The sequence below is a fragment of the Parasteatoda tepidariorum genome, chromosome 5 (assembly GCF_982258835.1).
Source record: "Parasteatoda tepidariorum strain Cologne lab strain chromosome 5, Ptep-v5.0, whole genome shotgun sequence".
NCBI lineage: Eukaryota > Metazoa > Arthropoda > Arachnida > Araneae > Theridiidae > Parasteatoda > Parasteatoda tepidariorum.
Window position 1 is genome coordinate 34,601,416 of NC_141759.1, and position 16,958 is coordinate 34,618,373.

At 33.6% G+C, this 16,958-nt stretch overlaps 2 protein-coding genes and 1 non-coding gene across 3 annotated transcripts in view; 2 read left to right on the forward strand and 1 right to left on the reverse strand.

The window, feature by feature from the left end:
* Positions 1–4,767: 4,767 nt before the first annotated feature.
* On the reverse strand, positions 4,768–4,886 carry LOC122269969 (5S ribosomal RNA). The gene has a single exon (XR_006225513.1). It is a non-coding gene; the product is annotated as a 5S ribosomal RNA (ribosomal RNA).
* Positions 4,887–7,295: 2,409 nt separating this feature from the next.
* LOC107445039 (glutamate receptor U1-like) lies at positions 7,296–8,519 on the forward strand. Its single transcript, XM_016059351.4, has one exon. The coding sequence runs from the start codon at positions 7,296–7,298 to the stop codon at positions 8,517–8,519; it is 1,224 nt and encodes a 407-aa protein (XP_015914837.3).
* Positions 8,520–14,529: 6,010 nt separating this feature from the next.
* The window catches only part of LOC107445037 (carcinine transporter), a 31,970-nt gene continuing 29,541 nt past the window's right edge, over positions 14,530–16,958 (forward strand). The window contains exon 1 of the mRNA XM_071185596.2: positions 14,530–15,044. Within this exon, the coding sequence (XP_071041697.2) occupies positions 14,661–15,044 (384 nt within the window). The 5' untranslated portion in view covers positions 14,530–14,660. The remainder of the gene's footprint in view (positions 15,045–16,958) is intronic.

Here is a 16,958-nt window from a genome sequence, read left to right on the forward strand (position 1 = left end):
AGAATTAATTGACAGAGCTGCCGCACTTGATGCAATTCGAAGTTTCAAACAAGAAAATATGTCACGCCAATCAGCTAACAATTTAATTTCAGTACCTAAAAATCAGTCAAAAAATTTCATTTCGCACGTTGAACAAAGACGTAAATATAACCCTGCTACTGACGATGTTCAAGATATTACTTGCTGGCGATGTGGAGAAAATGGTCATGCTTCTTTTATGTGCAGTTTACCTCCTCCTCAACGAAATTTACCTACAACTCATTTACGAAATTCTTCACGATCCGTTCAAGAATCCAACAACAAACCGAGAACTCAGCTCCCGTCTACTAGACACTCACTTAATTCCAGTAATAATGAACCACGCAGCTCCACCAGTTCAAATTATCCAAATTTACGTCGCAACACAAATCGCAACATTCCACCCACAAGATCTGAGCCTGCAAATGAAAATGATCATTCTATAAACTGTATTAAAACTCAAACAAATAAGCGTGCCTTAATACCTGTTACTATTGACAATAATACAGAAATTCAAGCCCTCTGTGATCCGTGTGCAGATATTACCGTTATTCAATATTCTTGCGTTCCTATTAATGCTGTTATTCACCCATGGACTGATGGACATTTTCAAGTCGTCGACCATTTAATAAACCCTATTGGATGGATTTCGTTAAACATAAAGGTTGGAAACATTGACCATCTAATGACCAAGGTTGGAATTTGCTCCGAACTTCCATTTTCGCTCATTTTGGGATTTGATTGGCTACACCAAGTTCAGGCTAGATGCACTTACGACTCTAATGGTTCACTATGTATTTCTACGCCGTCTGCACTCCATCTATACGAATGTGTTCATTCTTCGAAACCTAGCATTAACTGCATTGCTTCCAGTGAACTCTCAGTACCATCATTAGACGACGCTGTTAAACCAAGTAAACATCTTCCTCAAATTGAACTTATTTCAAATTCTGCAGGACTATCTGAGCTTCATCAAACTCCACTTGATGCTATAATTGGACAATTTGCAGACATATTTTATTCTGACGATGACAATATTGGGCTATGCCCGTATGTGGAATTCAAAATAGAATTGCAACATGACAAGCCTATTCTTTGTCGTCCATATCGCCTTACAGAACCAGATCGCCAATTTATGAACACTCAAATTCAAAAGTGGTTGAAACAAGGAATTTGTCGTCTTTCTAACTCGCCTTACGCCGAACAGTAGGAAAATGCTTTAATTCTAAAATGGATGTAAAATCAGCATTCAATACCATTCGTATAAGAGAATCTGACGTCTACAAAACTGGTTTTGTAACAGCTGACGGACATTATGAATTTCTTCGAATGCCATTTGGTGTCACTAACGGCCCATCTACGATGACAAGAGCAATAAAATGTGCATACGACCACCTTGCTGAACATAATGTAAATACATATATTGACGACATTTCAACTTCACATGATAATTTTGATTACCACCTTAAAATTATTTACAATATTTTTCTAGCTACTCGTAAAGCCGGATTCAAGCTAAATCCAGGAAAGTCGCAATTTGCTGCATCAGAAATTTCTCTTTTTGGTCGAATTCTTTCCCAAGATGGCGAACGCCCTGATCCAGAACGCACAGCAGCAGTTGAACGTTACTCTACTCTAAAAACAATTCATGAAATCCGCAGTTTCCTAGGATTTGCCAATCAGTTTAGAAAGCACATTCGAAATTATGCTGTTGTTGCAAAACCGCTCACAAATATTCTTAAAGGATTAGAAAAGAAGACAAGTAATGCGACAATCACTTTAACTGATGACCAACATCGAACATTCGAGACTTTGAAAACCAAGATCACTACCGCTCCTATTCTTGCGTACTTCAAACAAGGACTACCAACCTTTGTAGAAACTGATGCATCTTATTCAGGACTAGGTGCATGTTTATCTCAAGAGCAAAATGGAAAACGATGTATTATTGAATATGCATCACGGACTTTAAAAGATGCTGAAACACGCTACCACAGCAATGAGCTGGAGTGTGCTGCTGTACACTGGGCACTATCTGAAAAATTTCGTCTATATCTCATTGGTCACAAATTTCAACTGATAACAGACAACTATACGACAGCATATGTTGTTACGAAATCATCTCTCAATCGGAAATTTGCTCGATATTTGGTGGATTTTGCACAATTTGACTTTACAACTATTCATCGACCTGGAAAAGAAAATGTTATTGCCGATCATCTCTCACGTTATCCAAAACCAGCTATTTGTGTAACTGTTACTGCAAGCCGTGAATCTCAGATTTGTGAAAAACAGAACAGAGATGACTTTTGTCAGTACATTTTTCGCCTACTCAATGAAGATAACCCTAATAAAAAGACTTTGTCAATTATATCCAATTACAAGATTGATAACAATACGCTTGTAAGACTTAAAGACAATGGATTGAAATCTGTTGTTGTAATACCGAAATCCATGAAAGACAGAACATTGATTGATTGCCATGATGATGTCGGACATATGGATGCCAAGAAAACCCTTCACAACTTGCAGCAGCGCTATTGGTGGCCACAAATGCGAAAGGATACCAAATTATATGTTCGAAGTTGTCATAAATGTCAAATTGTTAATCGTCGAACTGCCAACGCTTATGGCTTATTACAGCAATTGCCGATTCCTACAACACCATGGGAAATTGTATCTGCTGATCACATAATTTTCTTACCGCAATCCAAATCTGGTAACACCAACATGCTCGTTCAGATTGACCATGCCACACGCTATGTTATTGCGACACCTTCTGCTTCTCTCGCAGCACATGCAGTGACTGACGCACTATATCACAACATCATACTTCGATATGTGCCGCCCAGCATGTATTTATCAGACAGAGGAACTGCGTTTACAGCGCGCCACACGCAGCGCTTTTTACAAAAGTGTCATTTTATTTGCTTCATGGATATGAACCACGCCTTCCACGTGAATTGCACATTGCAAGTTTCATCGATGACACGCCACGTGAAGATCAACTTGACCTTCTTACTTTAGCCAGGGCCGAAGCCGTAAATAATGTGTACGAAAAACATCTAGATAATAAACGCAGATTCGATCTTCACCGTCGATCACATTCATTTAAGACAGGAGATCTCGTCTTGTACGACTGGCCTAAACAAGGAGCTCATAAACTTTCTCCCATTTATAGAGGACCGTTTCTGATTGTTCGTCCAGTCGGGGCCGTATGCTACGAGATCAAGTCTATGGATCAAAGAAAGAATCTTTTGAAAGTTTTTCACGTACAACATCTTCGTCCATAACACATGCGAGATACGCCAGTCACCCAGGAAGAAGAGAGCTCGGAAGAAGAGGAAGAATCAGTTTCCGAATTACATCCAGTAGAAAACATCTAGGATCCTGAAAATTATCCGAACATCATATCGAACAGCTACGATCTGCGACGCAATCGACGCCCGCCTGAAAGACTCATTTTATTTTATTTTATTTTATAACCGTCGTTGAACAGCCGACCCAATTTCATGGGTTTACGACTACTTACGTTCAACTCCGTAGCCTTGTAATTTTGAACCAATCCAGAAGACAAGGAAACTCCTGGATCAGTACCCCCAGAGGTATTGATTTGATGTGGGAACATGGAGGACTTTGAGACTCGACAGATTTAACGTGCATCAGTCACCATTTACTACACGGGGAGTCTTCGGCCGGCGAGGATCGAACCCACGACCTCTTGGATATGGGCCCAGCACCCTACCGACCAGGCTATCCCGGCCCTCTGAAAGACTTATTAGACAAAATCTGTCCTAGAACCTTAATGTTTACGCTTCAATGTAAATATCTACATTTAGCATTGAGCGGGGCCGAATGTAAGGTTCGCATAAGTTTGATTTTATTACAGCAGAGAATAGTTTAACTTTCATATGAAAAGGTGGCAACATTCAGAGATGTAAATAGAACGCTTCGCAAACGCATATATTTCGCTGTTATTATTTTTCATTAAATACTTTTATAAAATATCTCTTCGCTTATTTACTGTAATGCATATTAATTAAATTCCTTGTCATTCAACTTTATCTTGTATACGATTCAAAGTAAAATTATGAAAGTAAAAAAATCTACCAGTGCTGATGGTTTTAAAAAAAGTATGGTATTAAGAGCACTCTTTCGTATAATATATGAAGCATTTTTCAGGCAAAGATCCAGAAGGAAGAACCAAATCACTGTGTTTGCGCGGAAATGAAAATTTACACAAAGGACCCAAAGTTACGACCACTCACTTGACGAAATATCATGGCCATATTTCTACCTTTGCAGATCCCCCCCCCCCAGTTTTAATTATCAAATAGGCACGTTTTTGTATCTGAGTCTCTAGCTTAATTCATAGTTAACGCTGACTAATTAGAAATTTGAGGTTCCCCTTTTGAGTCATTATGAATGGTACTTTAGTCATGAAAATCCAATCATTAGAACCCAAGTTATTCGAGGTGTTATTCTTTTTAATTTGCAAACAGTACACTCCCTGAGAAATCATTAACACGTTGAATGCCACGCTAATTTTACATGGTTTGCCTATCTGGCCACTACAAACTAAATTTGCAAATATTACACCGATTTTGCTATTTTTTTAGAAGGTTTATCATAACATATTACTAACTAACTAATCAAATTTTTCAGAGTGCCTATCCCCTAGGGGATATCTGCTCTTTCATCGCATTGAAATAAATAATGGGTGGGGCGGAAAGGGGGGGGGTAAAGGTATGCCAACGGCACGCGGTGTTCCCAGGTGGTCACACTCCCAAGTACTGACCGCGCCCGATGATGCTTGACTTCGGTGATCGGACGAGAACCGGTATTTTCATCATGGTATGGCCGTTGACCATAACATATTGGATAAAAGTGTTGAATTATATAAGCCTACGAATTGTTTAGAAATAGTGGTGGATAAAATCTATTTAATTGAACTTATCAAACCAAGAATCACAATAATTAAGTAAATTTTGAATACATTTTCTGCAGTTCCATAAAAGAGTGTAAATGTTATACTCTGCCAGCCAGCTGTTTTTCGCGGCCTATGTGTAAGGTCAGTATCAGCAAGCTGTGGCAGTCGCAGCCTAAATATAATTTCAGTGTCAGCCACCGGTGATTGACGCGATCTAAATGTAATTTCAGTGTCAGTCACCGGTGGCTGAAGGGAAAGTCCAGTGTGTTAATTAAAATGACGCTCAACGTGTTAATTAAAATGAATAGTTTATAATTGAAGTTTTTTTTAACAAAACTACTTTAACATTTGGCAAACATGAGATGCAAAAAATATCATCTCAGAAATTTTGAGATGTTAACCGGGAAAAACTATTTTGTAAAAGAGGTGGTAAAGCCTCCCTCATTTATCCTATATTTGAAAGGCAACATACTGACCACGGAATACAGTTAGCAAAAAAAATAAAGTACGAAAGTAATAATTTATTATCGACTGTGTTATAATTGTTTTTCTCTTGCTGTATTTATTATTATTCATTTCTATATTACTCTTTACTTTAAACAACGAGTTTCCATTCCAGAAAATGACCCGACTTGCAATTTACGCAGATGTCATATTATACAAGTGCAAAAATAAATAAATAAAATCGCAAGAAGTGAACCCCTGACAGAAAGCAATTTATTTGTTATTATTTTTGTATTGAAAGACACTCCTTATACAAAGTAAAATTTTATTTTTAACTGTAAAAATCATATAACTTTACTCAAATACTTAAGTATATATTTGAATACTTTGAAAGAAAGTACATTTATATAAAATGTACGGTTTGGTAAAATTTGAAGTATCGAAACAAAACAAAAATTTGCAAGGTATGGAATACTTTTATCTTTTATTCAACACATAACTAGTTTTAGGGGTGGGGGAATACGCCGTTAGCTTTTTAAGTAATTTTAAATAAATTAAAGATCAATAACTAATCGTTTTTGGTGATTTTGAAGCTTTCATTCCAGAAGCATAAAAGTTAGCTTTTTACCACTTCTTCCACGATTAATAATCACGCAATTTGTTTTCCAATCAATATATACTCAATAATATCGATTGAAAGGTGGGAAAAACAAAAAAACCAACTACAGCAATAATTTTATTTAATAGTATATGCATTTAAAATATTTCAAGTACGCTTTATGAAGAAATCTAAACTATTAAGAGTAAATAACTTTAGAATAAATATCACGTCTGTGTACTAATGTTAATTAACGAAAGCTAAAACTTCATTTGTTCGAACATAAAAACATATTTACGAATAACAAAATACTTGTGGAACATTACACGCAAAAAATGGATCTTCTTGCATCTCATTCTGTTTCTTTACTTGTTTTTTTTTATTATTAAATGATGAATAAAATACCTATAAAAGTTTGCATTTGATTATTTTATGTGGAATTATCTATTCATTAAAGATCTGATATTTTAACCACTTTTTTCCAATCATTATAACCTCAATAGTATCGATATAAAAGTGGGAAAAACAAATTACCATAATAATTCTATTTAATGGCATATATAATTAAACTATTTCAGAGACGCATTTAATTATTCAAGTATGCATTAAACTAATTCAAGCACGTATTTTGCAAGCATTTTGTTCATTTTTGTTTTGAAAAACTAATGAATAAAATGCATGTATAAGCCTGCATTTGATTATTTTATGTTAAATGTATTAAAGATCTAAAACAAAAGTAAAAACCCATCGTTCTGTTTTGCATTCATCAATTTCCTGATATTTCTGATAGCAGATATCCCTTTAATATCTGGAACTTTTACCATTCAGTTTTTAGCCTGGTAACTGTCGTAGACTAATTTGTGTGTTAACAATTAGAGCATTTAATATAATCCTGGGTATTAATAATGGTTCTTATCTAGACTGAAAGTTTTCAAACTATATAGCATTAAATAATTCGTTAAAAATAATTATCTAATCATAAGGAAAAAGAAACTCGTTCTCTTTAGGAAGAATAGCCAATTTTCCTTGTCAATTCAGATTATTTATTCTCTGTTAGCTTTAAAGAACTGACTGGAGTTAATGAATCTAAACTAATTTTCAACCTGAGAATCGACGTGAGACTTTATATAAAGGCAAAACATCCGCAATCATTGCAGAAGAATATTTCCAAGAAGAATTCACTCATCTTACAAAGAACTGCCAAATTTTCTAACCAATTCAACAGGCCCATATTCGTTTAGCCACCAAGAACTGACCTAACTCAACTTCAACTGAATTTCACCCTAAAAAGATTTTTGTATAAAAATGGTGGCATATTTTCCCTCTAAACTTAGAATTGCAGTTCTACCCAATACCAGAGCCATAGAAGTTGAAAGAATTAACAACAAAACCATTATCTCGGGTATTGAGGCAGAACTTATAAAACTATTGTCACAAGGATTAAATTTCGAATATGAGATTCTTGCTCTCTCAGACGAATCTTACGGAATCAAGGATACGTTTGGAAACTGGACAGGAATGGTCGGAATGCTCGCAAGAAATGAAGCTGACATGGCCATCTCGCTAATAGGTATCACCGAAGAGAGGTCAACTGTAGTGGATTTTAGCTTACCTTACCACTATATCGAAAAAACATTTATGATGAATTATGCTTCATTCTTGCCAAAAACGGCAGCATTCTTGTATCCTTTCAGCACTTTCACGTGGATTTTAATTTTGATCGTACTGCTCTTTATGACAGTGCTATTTCGAACTTTGATATCGCCAAAAGATTCCCTTACTTCTGTTTTCTTCGATTTGTGGGGATCTTCTTTCGGACAAGGAACGAACTACAACCCTCGTTCAATGTCCAGGCGTATACCACTTGGAATTTGGCTCATTTATTCATATGTTCTGATACTCTGTTACAGCTCAGTTCTGTTATCATTTTTGACATCCCCCATCAGAAGGAAACAAATGAGCAATTTCAAGGATCTCTACACCGCAATCAGAGAGGGTGGAATGGAATGCCGAGCAGCGATTCATACACAGGAAGCAGATTATTTGTCGAAAAGCAGTATACCCTATATGAAAGGATTAGGGGAATACATTAAAAAGAATGAATGGTATTATCGATCTCTTAGTAACACAAGAGTTCCGGAACATGTGGCAATAATTGGGTCACCCATTATGTTTCACGCATTTATTGGGTCCTCTGAAAAGTATTTTTATTCGAAGGACGTTTTTGAAAGTTTTCCGATGGGGGTTGCAATCAGAAAAGGCTTTTGCTGCAAAGAGCGCTTCAATACAATCCTACTCCGGATTTTAAGCGGTGGCTTATATAATAAATTCATAGACACTATCAACTACAAAATGGAAGTCTTGAGAAAGTTTAACACTGACCACTCTCAGAGTGTATCAGTTTTAAAGTTATCGGATTTAAGTGGAGTGTTTATTATTCTTGGGATAGGTTGGACAACTGCTATTTTTACTTTGGTAATGGAAATCACCTACAGTCGATGGTTACGCTCAAAACCCCGCCAAACCTGATATGCAAATGACCTTTTGCTTATACAGCATTCACTATCACCTTTTTCTTTTCAAATTAGATGCTAAATCATTTTTTAACTACATAACCAGATTTCTATGATATAACTACTTGCATAACTGAACAATATATTATTAGAGGATACTTTGATTTATCAGAGGAAAATTGCTTACATTTTAACTTTCCAAGATCGTACCCATCACTATTAAAAAAAAGCATTGTATTAAGAACACTTTAGCGATAAATTAAGAAGCTTTATTCGCGTTATCCATTAGGAAGCTTTTTAATAAATTTTCATTGTAATGTTTGAACATCCTCTGGACGTTAAACATTGCTTGTTGAAGCCGCATGCATAAAGCAGAACTAAAGTGATGTACAAATTATTAAATACACCATATATAAATGTTAAGCAACTTATTTGGTTTTGTTCTACTTGGTTCTTTTGATAGCTAACTAATGTTTGAAGTTTGAAATAATGCTTTGCGTTGTAGCGCAGTTGTCTAAATCGTACATCGTTGGTGTGAAATCTTAAAACTTAGCATTATAGTACGATTTAAGAGCACCATATTGATTTCAACTATTGAACAGGTTGGTTTTTAAGCCAATTAAACTGTACTACATCCAAACTGTCAGCAAATATCTGAGAACTATTTCTAAGTTGGTTTTCAAAGACTACAATAATTGAGAACACTGCTTAAAAGGATTTAACTGCTCTGGCTTCAATTAAACTGACCATTTGATAGCAGAAAACCTGAATCTATACATCAATTAATTGGAGAGAAAAAAAAAGGAACTGTTCTAATAAATTCAAATCCTTATGATGAAATTTAATTCCCAAGAAAGGAAAATATGATTTAAAAAGACATCTAAGTAATGATCTAGTAATTATTTATAAGTAATGTAATTTGTGACTCACCTGTTCCAGTACCTATGCAACGCCTCCTACAATTGAAAGTCCCCACACGGTTTTTTATAGGTATTCCGATCAGACCACAATGAAGGTAAACCAGTTTACGAAAGAGCCCTGAATTCAAGATCTAGTAAAATTAAGAAAGTGGTAGCAAATATATTTCTAGAAATTTTTTTAATTTATGAAAATAATTGGCATGTCTTATTTACTTGTCTACCACTACAGATTCAATTCTCAAATATTTATGATAAATTTCTCTCAGTCACATACCTGCCAACATTTAATCCCTTCCATTATCATTTTTCCCAGTGGTATTAAAACGGAATTAAATCTTCAATTTTAAGCAAACAAATACGTTGCATTTGAAAAAACTTAAGTTGACAACCATGATAGTACCGCATATTAATATATGTGCTTAATGTTTGAAAGAATAGTGGTGATCAAAATCATTTAAAAATTAAGTTTATAAAAGAAGAATAGTATATATTTACTACCACTTTAAATATGAAAATAAAATCTTCGGGAAAATCCGGAAGAGTTGGCAGGTATACAGTCACTACCAAAAAGGAATTTGGGTCCATGCGCACAACTGTCTCACTTTTAAGATAGTCTGAGTAGACTACTTAAAAAAGAACCGTGTGGAGGTTTTCTGATGTAGGAAGTGATGACATATGTCATAGGCTTCAATAGAACAAATTTCTAAAATCTAAGAAGAAATAAAATTGCTTATACGTACCGTAATGATACAGCTTTAACACGTTGCACTTTCAAAAAGTCACTATTGAACGTTATAGCACGTAGCATCATGTTCCTTTAGAAATTTATAGGCTTATAATATGCTTCTAATAATTAAAAAATTTGGTGACTTGGTGTATTTTTTTTCTTCATACATTTAAACTCATTTTCCACATCACTACATACAAATGATTTAAAAGTTCATATGCAACTCCACTTCGTTTTTGCTATTCGTTAAGAAGCTGCTAAAATGTTGGCAAAATTTTCTGAAGCGTTGATCTTTACATGTCTACCGTTCTGTTAAATATTTTGCAAAAAGCGTAGTAGTGGCAGGCCTCACACATACGCGAGATATATCATTACTTTTGGAAAAATTCATATCTCCTGACAAAGCTAATAACTTTTAAGTATTAGAAAGTTCAAAACAGTCCGTTAGCATTATTATCTAATGATTTTGCCAAAAACCGGTTTTAACTGCTAAATATAGGGACTATTTAACACTAGGTTTACGAGACGCGTCATTTTGACGCATTTCGAATTTTATAAGGAAAATTACAAAACCCGTTTGCATTTTTATTTTATCTCTTGCAATGACTTTTATCCATTGATCGAGGTAAATATATATTGAAGTCTGTTTTCTTCAAAAGCGTTGAAATATTGAACTTCTCTTTGGGGTATACCTATCTCTACGGACATGCGTCAATTTGACGTGATCGTAATTTAGACAAAATTTTGAGTAAACGTGCAAACATCACATCAATAATAAATAGGAATGTATCGACAATGCTTCGATTCGTTTTCCGATATCGATATCTCAAATGAAACAAGCAATAAACAACTCTTGCCGATAAGAAATAATCGAAAGAACTAACACAGAATGTCAATTGATGTCAGATTTTGAAGGTTTCAGTTGCTCAGTTCGAGTATTGAATAATAAAATACTAGAATATTTTATAAATATACATATCATATTTTCATTTTTTTATAGTATATAATTACATTGCTTTCGAAGTGCAGAGATGCCAACTGCTCCGGACACGCCAAAATAATTTTTAAAAAACGGTAAATAATTACTAAGTAAATTTTGCAGGCATAAATTGGTGAATTATATAAGCCTACGAATTATTTAGAAATAGTCGTGGAAAAAAATCAACTAAATTGAATTTATTAAACCAAGAATCACAATTAATAAACTACCACTTTAAAATATATATTTGCTGTCCGGAGCAAGTTGGCATCTCTGTAAGTGCTGTTATATGTATTCGTTCATGCGTCAAACTGACGCGTGTTCGTAGAGATAGGTATATAAGAAACGTTCGTAAACCTAGTGTTAAGTATTATAACGCTATAAAATTGCACTATTTTCGGATTTTTTTAATTAATTTTTAAACACCTTGATTTATTTGAAACTTATTTCATGTTAGAATATGATCGTCCTATTTACCATAAATATCGATTAAAAAACACTCACTCAGCTGCAAGATGGATGGGCTGCAACGGGGCCATGGAGATTAATTTCGTGACCAACAATTCAGCAATTTCATGACCAACGGCATGATAGCGATAATGTGGCCAGCAGTGTGCACCTGCCGCTTTTACTTCTATGACAAGGTAGTACTCATCGATTTGAAACTGGAAAGAGGTCAAATCACCACTGGGGATAAAATTACTTGCGTAGATATGTTGTACAGTGCGCAAAACAAAAACGAAACGCTCAGAATAACTTTTGATCTAATGATCAGCGTTTCACATATTTTAATCATAATGATTCGAGGACTTAACTTGAGTGTGTTAATTTATTAATGCTGACTATTTTTTAAGTAACGAAATCAGACAGAAAAACGTTCTTTCTCAGAATAAACACACCTTTTTTTTTTAAGGGCGGTTTTGGATTTTTGACCCTCAAAGGGGAAGGGATAGCTGCTATCAGGAAAATATGGTTGCAATAGTTTGGACAGGAAAGCAACACTTAATGTAATTTAACCCGTTTTTTCCCGAATTTATTTATTGAAATGATACAAAAAGTGGGATTTATGGAAAAAGTGGTATAATATATTTTCGAAATTAATTGTTTTTTCTACTGTTAGGTCATTCAAAAAGTCATTGATAGATTAGAAAGTACTTGCTCCTTATAATTCTAGATCTAATCAGAAATAAGTAAATATTGTGGTATCTGAGAATCTTTTAATTCACCCAGATAAATGAAAATGCTGAAAAAAGTTTCCCACCACAATGAATGTTTTTGAAAAAAGGAACTGTCCTAAATATATGACGCTAGGCGTTAACCGGTTAATCTTTTACGCATTTCGCCATGTCTCTAAATTTTTTTAAGCGTTGAAAAAATTTTGGACAAAAAAATTATTTATCCAAACACAATTTAATTATATTTATTATTTTTGTTATTTTATTAAATAATAGTTGAAAAATTTTGTATTATAATGTACGCGAAATCTTATATCTATCATTATAAAGAATGTAATTTTTGTATATTGCCATGCATGAAAGTTGAGCGCAATCGGTCGAATAGTTCCTGAGAAATCGGACTTTAAAGAAATCATCTGTTTTAAAATCAATTTCTCAGAAGCTATTTAACCGATTTCGTTCAAAGTTTGTACATTGCCGTATATAATTCGATCAAATAGTTCCTAAGAAATTGAATTTTAAATATATTTCTTTATTGCATTGAAACATCATTTTTTTAATACATATTGGCCATATTTTCGAGAAATATTCATGTTTGTTTATAAAATTTGATATCGATATTTTTAAAACAATATTTAGGGTAGATAATATTTTGTTCTAGCATAAGTTTACTCATGTATATTTTTCGATTTTTTTAAAAAAAAAAAATTGTTAAATACGCGATTCAATTAAAATGGTTTCACATTAGAATATGTTTCTTGCATTTTCGGAAAGTATCATCTCCAGATTAATGAAATAAATATTTATATTTCTGTCTGAAGTCAAGGTTCATTTTCAAAGAGGTGGGTAGCAGATGAGAATATTTACTTGGCTTTAGCGTGTAAGTACTGCCACTTACATCATAAACGCACATTTTACGTCATTGCAATATTTGCAGCCTCAAAACCAGCAAACAAATTTATTAGATGTTAGTTCCTTGAAATTTTCATTTTTCCTGTAAAGTAGCGGAAAAGGAGAGGAATGTTTGAATAAGAAAAAAACAATATTTAACAAATTTCATCAAGAAGATCAACATTAAATAAAGTTTGATTGTTATATGTTTATTTATACAGTTTTCAAGTAACGTTTTACGTATTATCTTTAATCTTATATTTTAGAGGCCATTTTTATTTGAAGGTGAAAATATTCCGAAAATTTCCATTTATCGATTACGAGTCATTGGGATTCTTGGATTATGCCACGTCAATTTAATCTTCCTTAATTATTCACCTCAAGTTTCAAATAAATATTTAATATTTAACTCAAGCTATGTTACAGTAATCATTCATGCGCTACCAGCTTTGTTTCGCTCAAATTAGCAGAAAAGTTGGTTTATTACTCTCCATTTCGGATTATTTCTTACCTTTTAATGAGGCAAATAAATTTCGTATTCCTAATTCAAGGTCAACATATAAAACGAAAGTCCACCGATAATATTCTTGCGAGAACAAGATTTTCTTCCGCGTCAAATAAAGAAATGAAAAGTAAGGGTTTTTTATAATCCGCAAGAAGGCCATTGGTTCCGCTGTGGAAAAAACACTTTCCCTACATATTTCAAAACAGAGCAATTGCTTCTTTTTCTTTTAGCAGTTTTTTTTTTCATTCTTCTTTCGTATCATCTTTAGGAAGTTCATGACCACTTGCAGGTGCTTTCTGCGATCTTCGTGATAACGTTTTGAAATATCGTTTGCAAAACTTTTTTATATTTATATAATTTGCAAACGACAAAGTATCAAACGATAAGCAATTTTTTTTCTTTTTAATTATCTAAATGGTTTAAAAATTTCGAAATTTCTAAATATTTTTCATTTAACAAATGTTTGGCTCGCAAGCATATTTTATGATCATTGTTATTTACAGAAGTTGGAATGGCCGGTACTGAACTCCGGTACTGAAGTCAGTTAGTATACTGCCGGTACTGAAGTCAGTTAGTAAAATTTCCTTATTATATTTTTTACGTTAAGTTTTAATTAACGTTAAGTTTCAATTAAGCCTACAATTTTTTTCATGTTTAACGAATGTACTATAATGTTTGGAACTTCCATTGAATTTAAGGAATGCAATAGATTGGACTGAACTTTCAACTACTTTTCACTGATAATTAATAACTAGGTTGGACTGAACATTAAATTGCGCTTTACCAATAATCTAGATTGGATTGAACATTCAATTGCTTTTCACTAATGGACTAGATTAAATCCAGCTTTCAATTGCATTTAACTAATGAACTGGATGTTTCACTAATGCATTAGATTAGTCTGAACTTTCAATTGCTTTTAACGTTAAAAAGTATTAAATCAATCTTTGCATATCAATCATGCCATCATCAAAAAAGGGACCGGAATTCGAGGATCTTCTTGAAGAAATCGGTGACTTCGGTAAATATCAGAAACGTTTGTTAATTGTTTTTCTGATTCCTTCAGCACTTGTTCTTCCATGGTTCAGCATGAATATTATTTTCATGGTATTTACGCCAGAACATTGGTGTTATGTACCAGAAGTTGTGAACAGCAATCTTAGTCTTGAGGTACAACGCAACATTATTGTGCCTCGAGGAAATTCTTCTTGTTTCAAGTATGATGTGAACTATACAGAACTATTCACCTCCGGTTCTCTCCAGATTAAGAATGATACTCCAATTATTTCTTGCAGAAGTTGGCAGTACGATACAACTTACTTTGAAGAAACAGCAGCAAGCAAGGTAAGAAATTATATTTTAAAATGAAATTCGTAAAATCATCTTGTCTTGTGAACTGTTAAAATACTTGTAATATTTTTTATCCCTTACTCACAGACGGTACTTCATAGTATCCCTTTCATATTAAAAATAAGAAAGGTGGTAGAAAATTATATTATTATGTAAACACTCATTTGAAAGAACATAGGCATATAGTTATATATATTTACGCATCAAAAATTCATATTTGGATAGGATGTATGCGAATTTTATAAAGGTTGTCTAAAATAGTAAATTACAATTAAATTCAGAGATAACAATTTTTGTAGCTACACCGTGTTTGTATCATGAAATTAAGTCGTCAAACGAAGAGTTTAACCCTTTCAAAAGCCATGGTAACTTACGACCAATTTTTAAGTCGATGGTGAACTTTTTTACCACTTTAAATTTACGTTTCCATTTGTTAATAACTTCAACTCTCTTGAAGTGCTTTTCAATTCAATTGGTAACCATTTGTTAGTTTAAGAAAACGTATAAAAGTTATAAAAATGCATAACTCCTTTTGAAGATTGTAGCATTCATAAAATTTATTTCATAAATTACGAAAAATAAAAGTCAATAAATTCCTAATACTTCGTTTTAAATATACTTACCATCAAAGAAATGGCATTCTTATGAACTAAATGAGTTTTTTTTCTTATATCAATTACTATTCTTCTAACAATTTCAATTCAATTATCTTTACTAGAAATAAATAGCCCATTAAAGGGTTAACGCAGGAATGCCAACTACTTCGCATCTTTAAGAGATTGTCATTCAGAACAACTGCAACAGATATTTAGTTAATATCGCCGTCATTTCAGCCCATTCCCTGCCGAAGAGGGCTTTGACGCAATCGCTCGGTTAAGAGGAGAAACTTGTTTTGATCTGGGTTGTTTATCCCTCCAGAAAAAAGAGAAGTTGGTAGTAAATCCATTTCATATCTATCTTATTTTCGGCAGAAATAAGGAAAAAACTCTGGTAACCAAGACTTATTAACATGTTGAATGCAAGCCATGGGGGTCACCGGTGACCGGCACTGAGTTTGTTCGTAGAGCCACGGGCAAATTTAGCCAGACGGACAAATTTAGCCTGGCATTCAACGTGTTAAACTAAAAAAACTAGCCAAATATGCCTAATATTTGCAAATTTATTTTGTAGTTATTTACCGTGTGGTCAGACGGACAAATTTAGCGTGGTATTCAACGTGTTAAACTAAAAAAACTAGCCAAATATGCCTAATATTTGCAAATTTATTTTGTAGTTATTTACCGTGTGGCCAGACGGACAAATTTAGCGTGGCATTCAACGTGTTAAACTAAAAAAACTAGCCAAATATGCCTAATATTTGCAAATTTATTTTGTAGTTATTTACCGTGTGGCCAGACGGACAAATTTAGCGTGGCATTCAACGTGTTAAACTAAAAAAACTAGCCAAATATGCCTAATATTTGCAAATTTATTTTGTAGTTATTTACCGTGTGGCCAGACGGACAAATTTAGCGTGGCATTCAACGTGTTAAACTAAAAAAAACTAGCCAAATATGCCTAATATTTGCAAATTTATTTTGTAGTTATTTACCGTGTGGCCAGACGGACAAATTTAGCGTGGCATTCAACGTGTTAAACTAAAAAAACTAGCCAAATATGCCTAATATTTGCAAATTTATTTTGTAGTTATTTACCGTGTGGCCAGACGGACAAATTTAGCCTGGCATTCAACGTGTTAAACTAAAAAAACTAGCCAAATATGCCTAATATTTGCAAATTTATTTTGTAGTTATTTACCGTGTGGCCAGACGGACAAATTTAGCCTGGCATTCAACGTGTTAAACTAAAAAAACTAGCCAAATATGCCTAATATTTGCAAATTTATTTTGTAGTTATTTACCGTGTGGC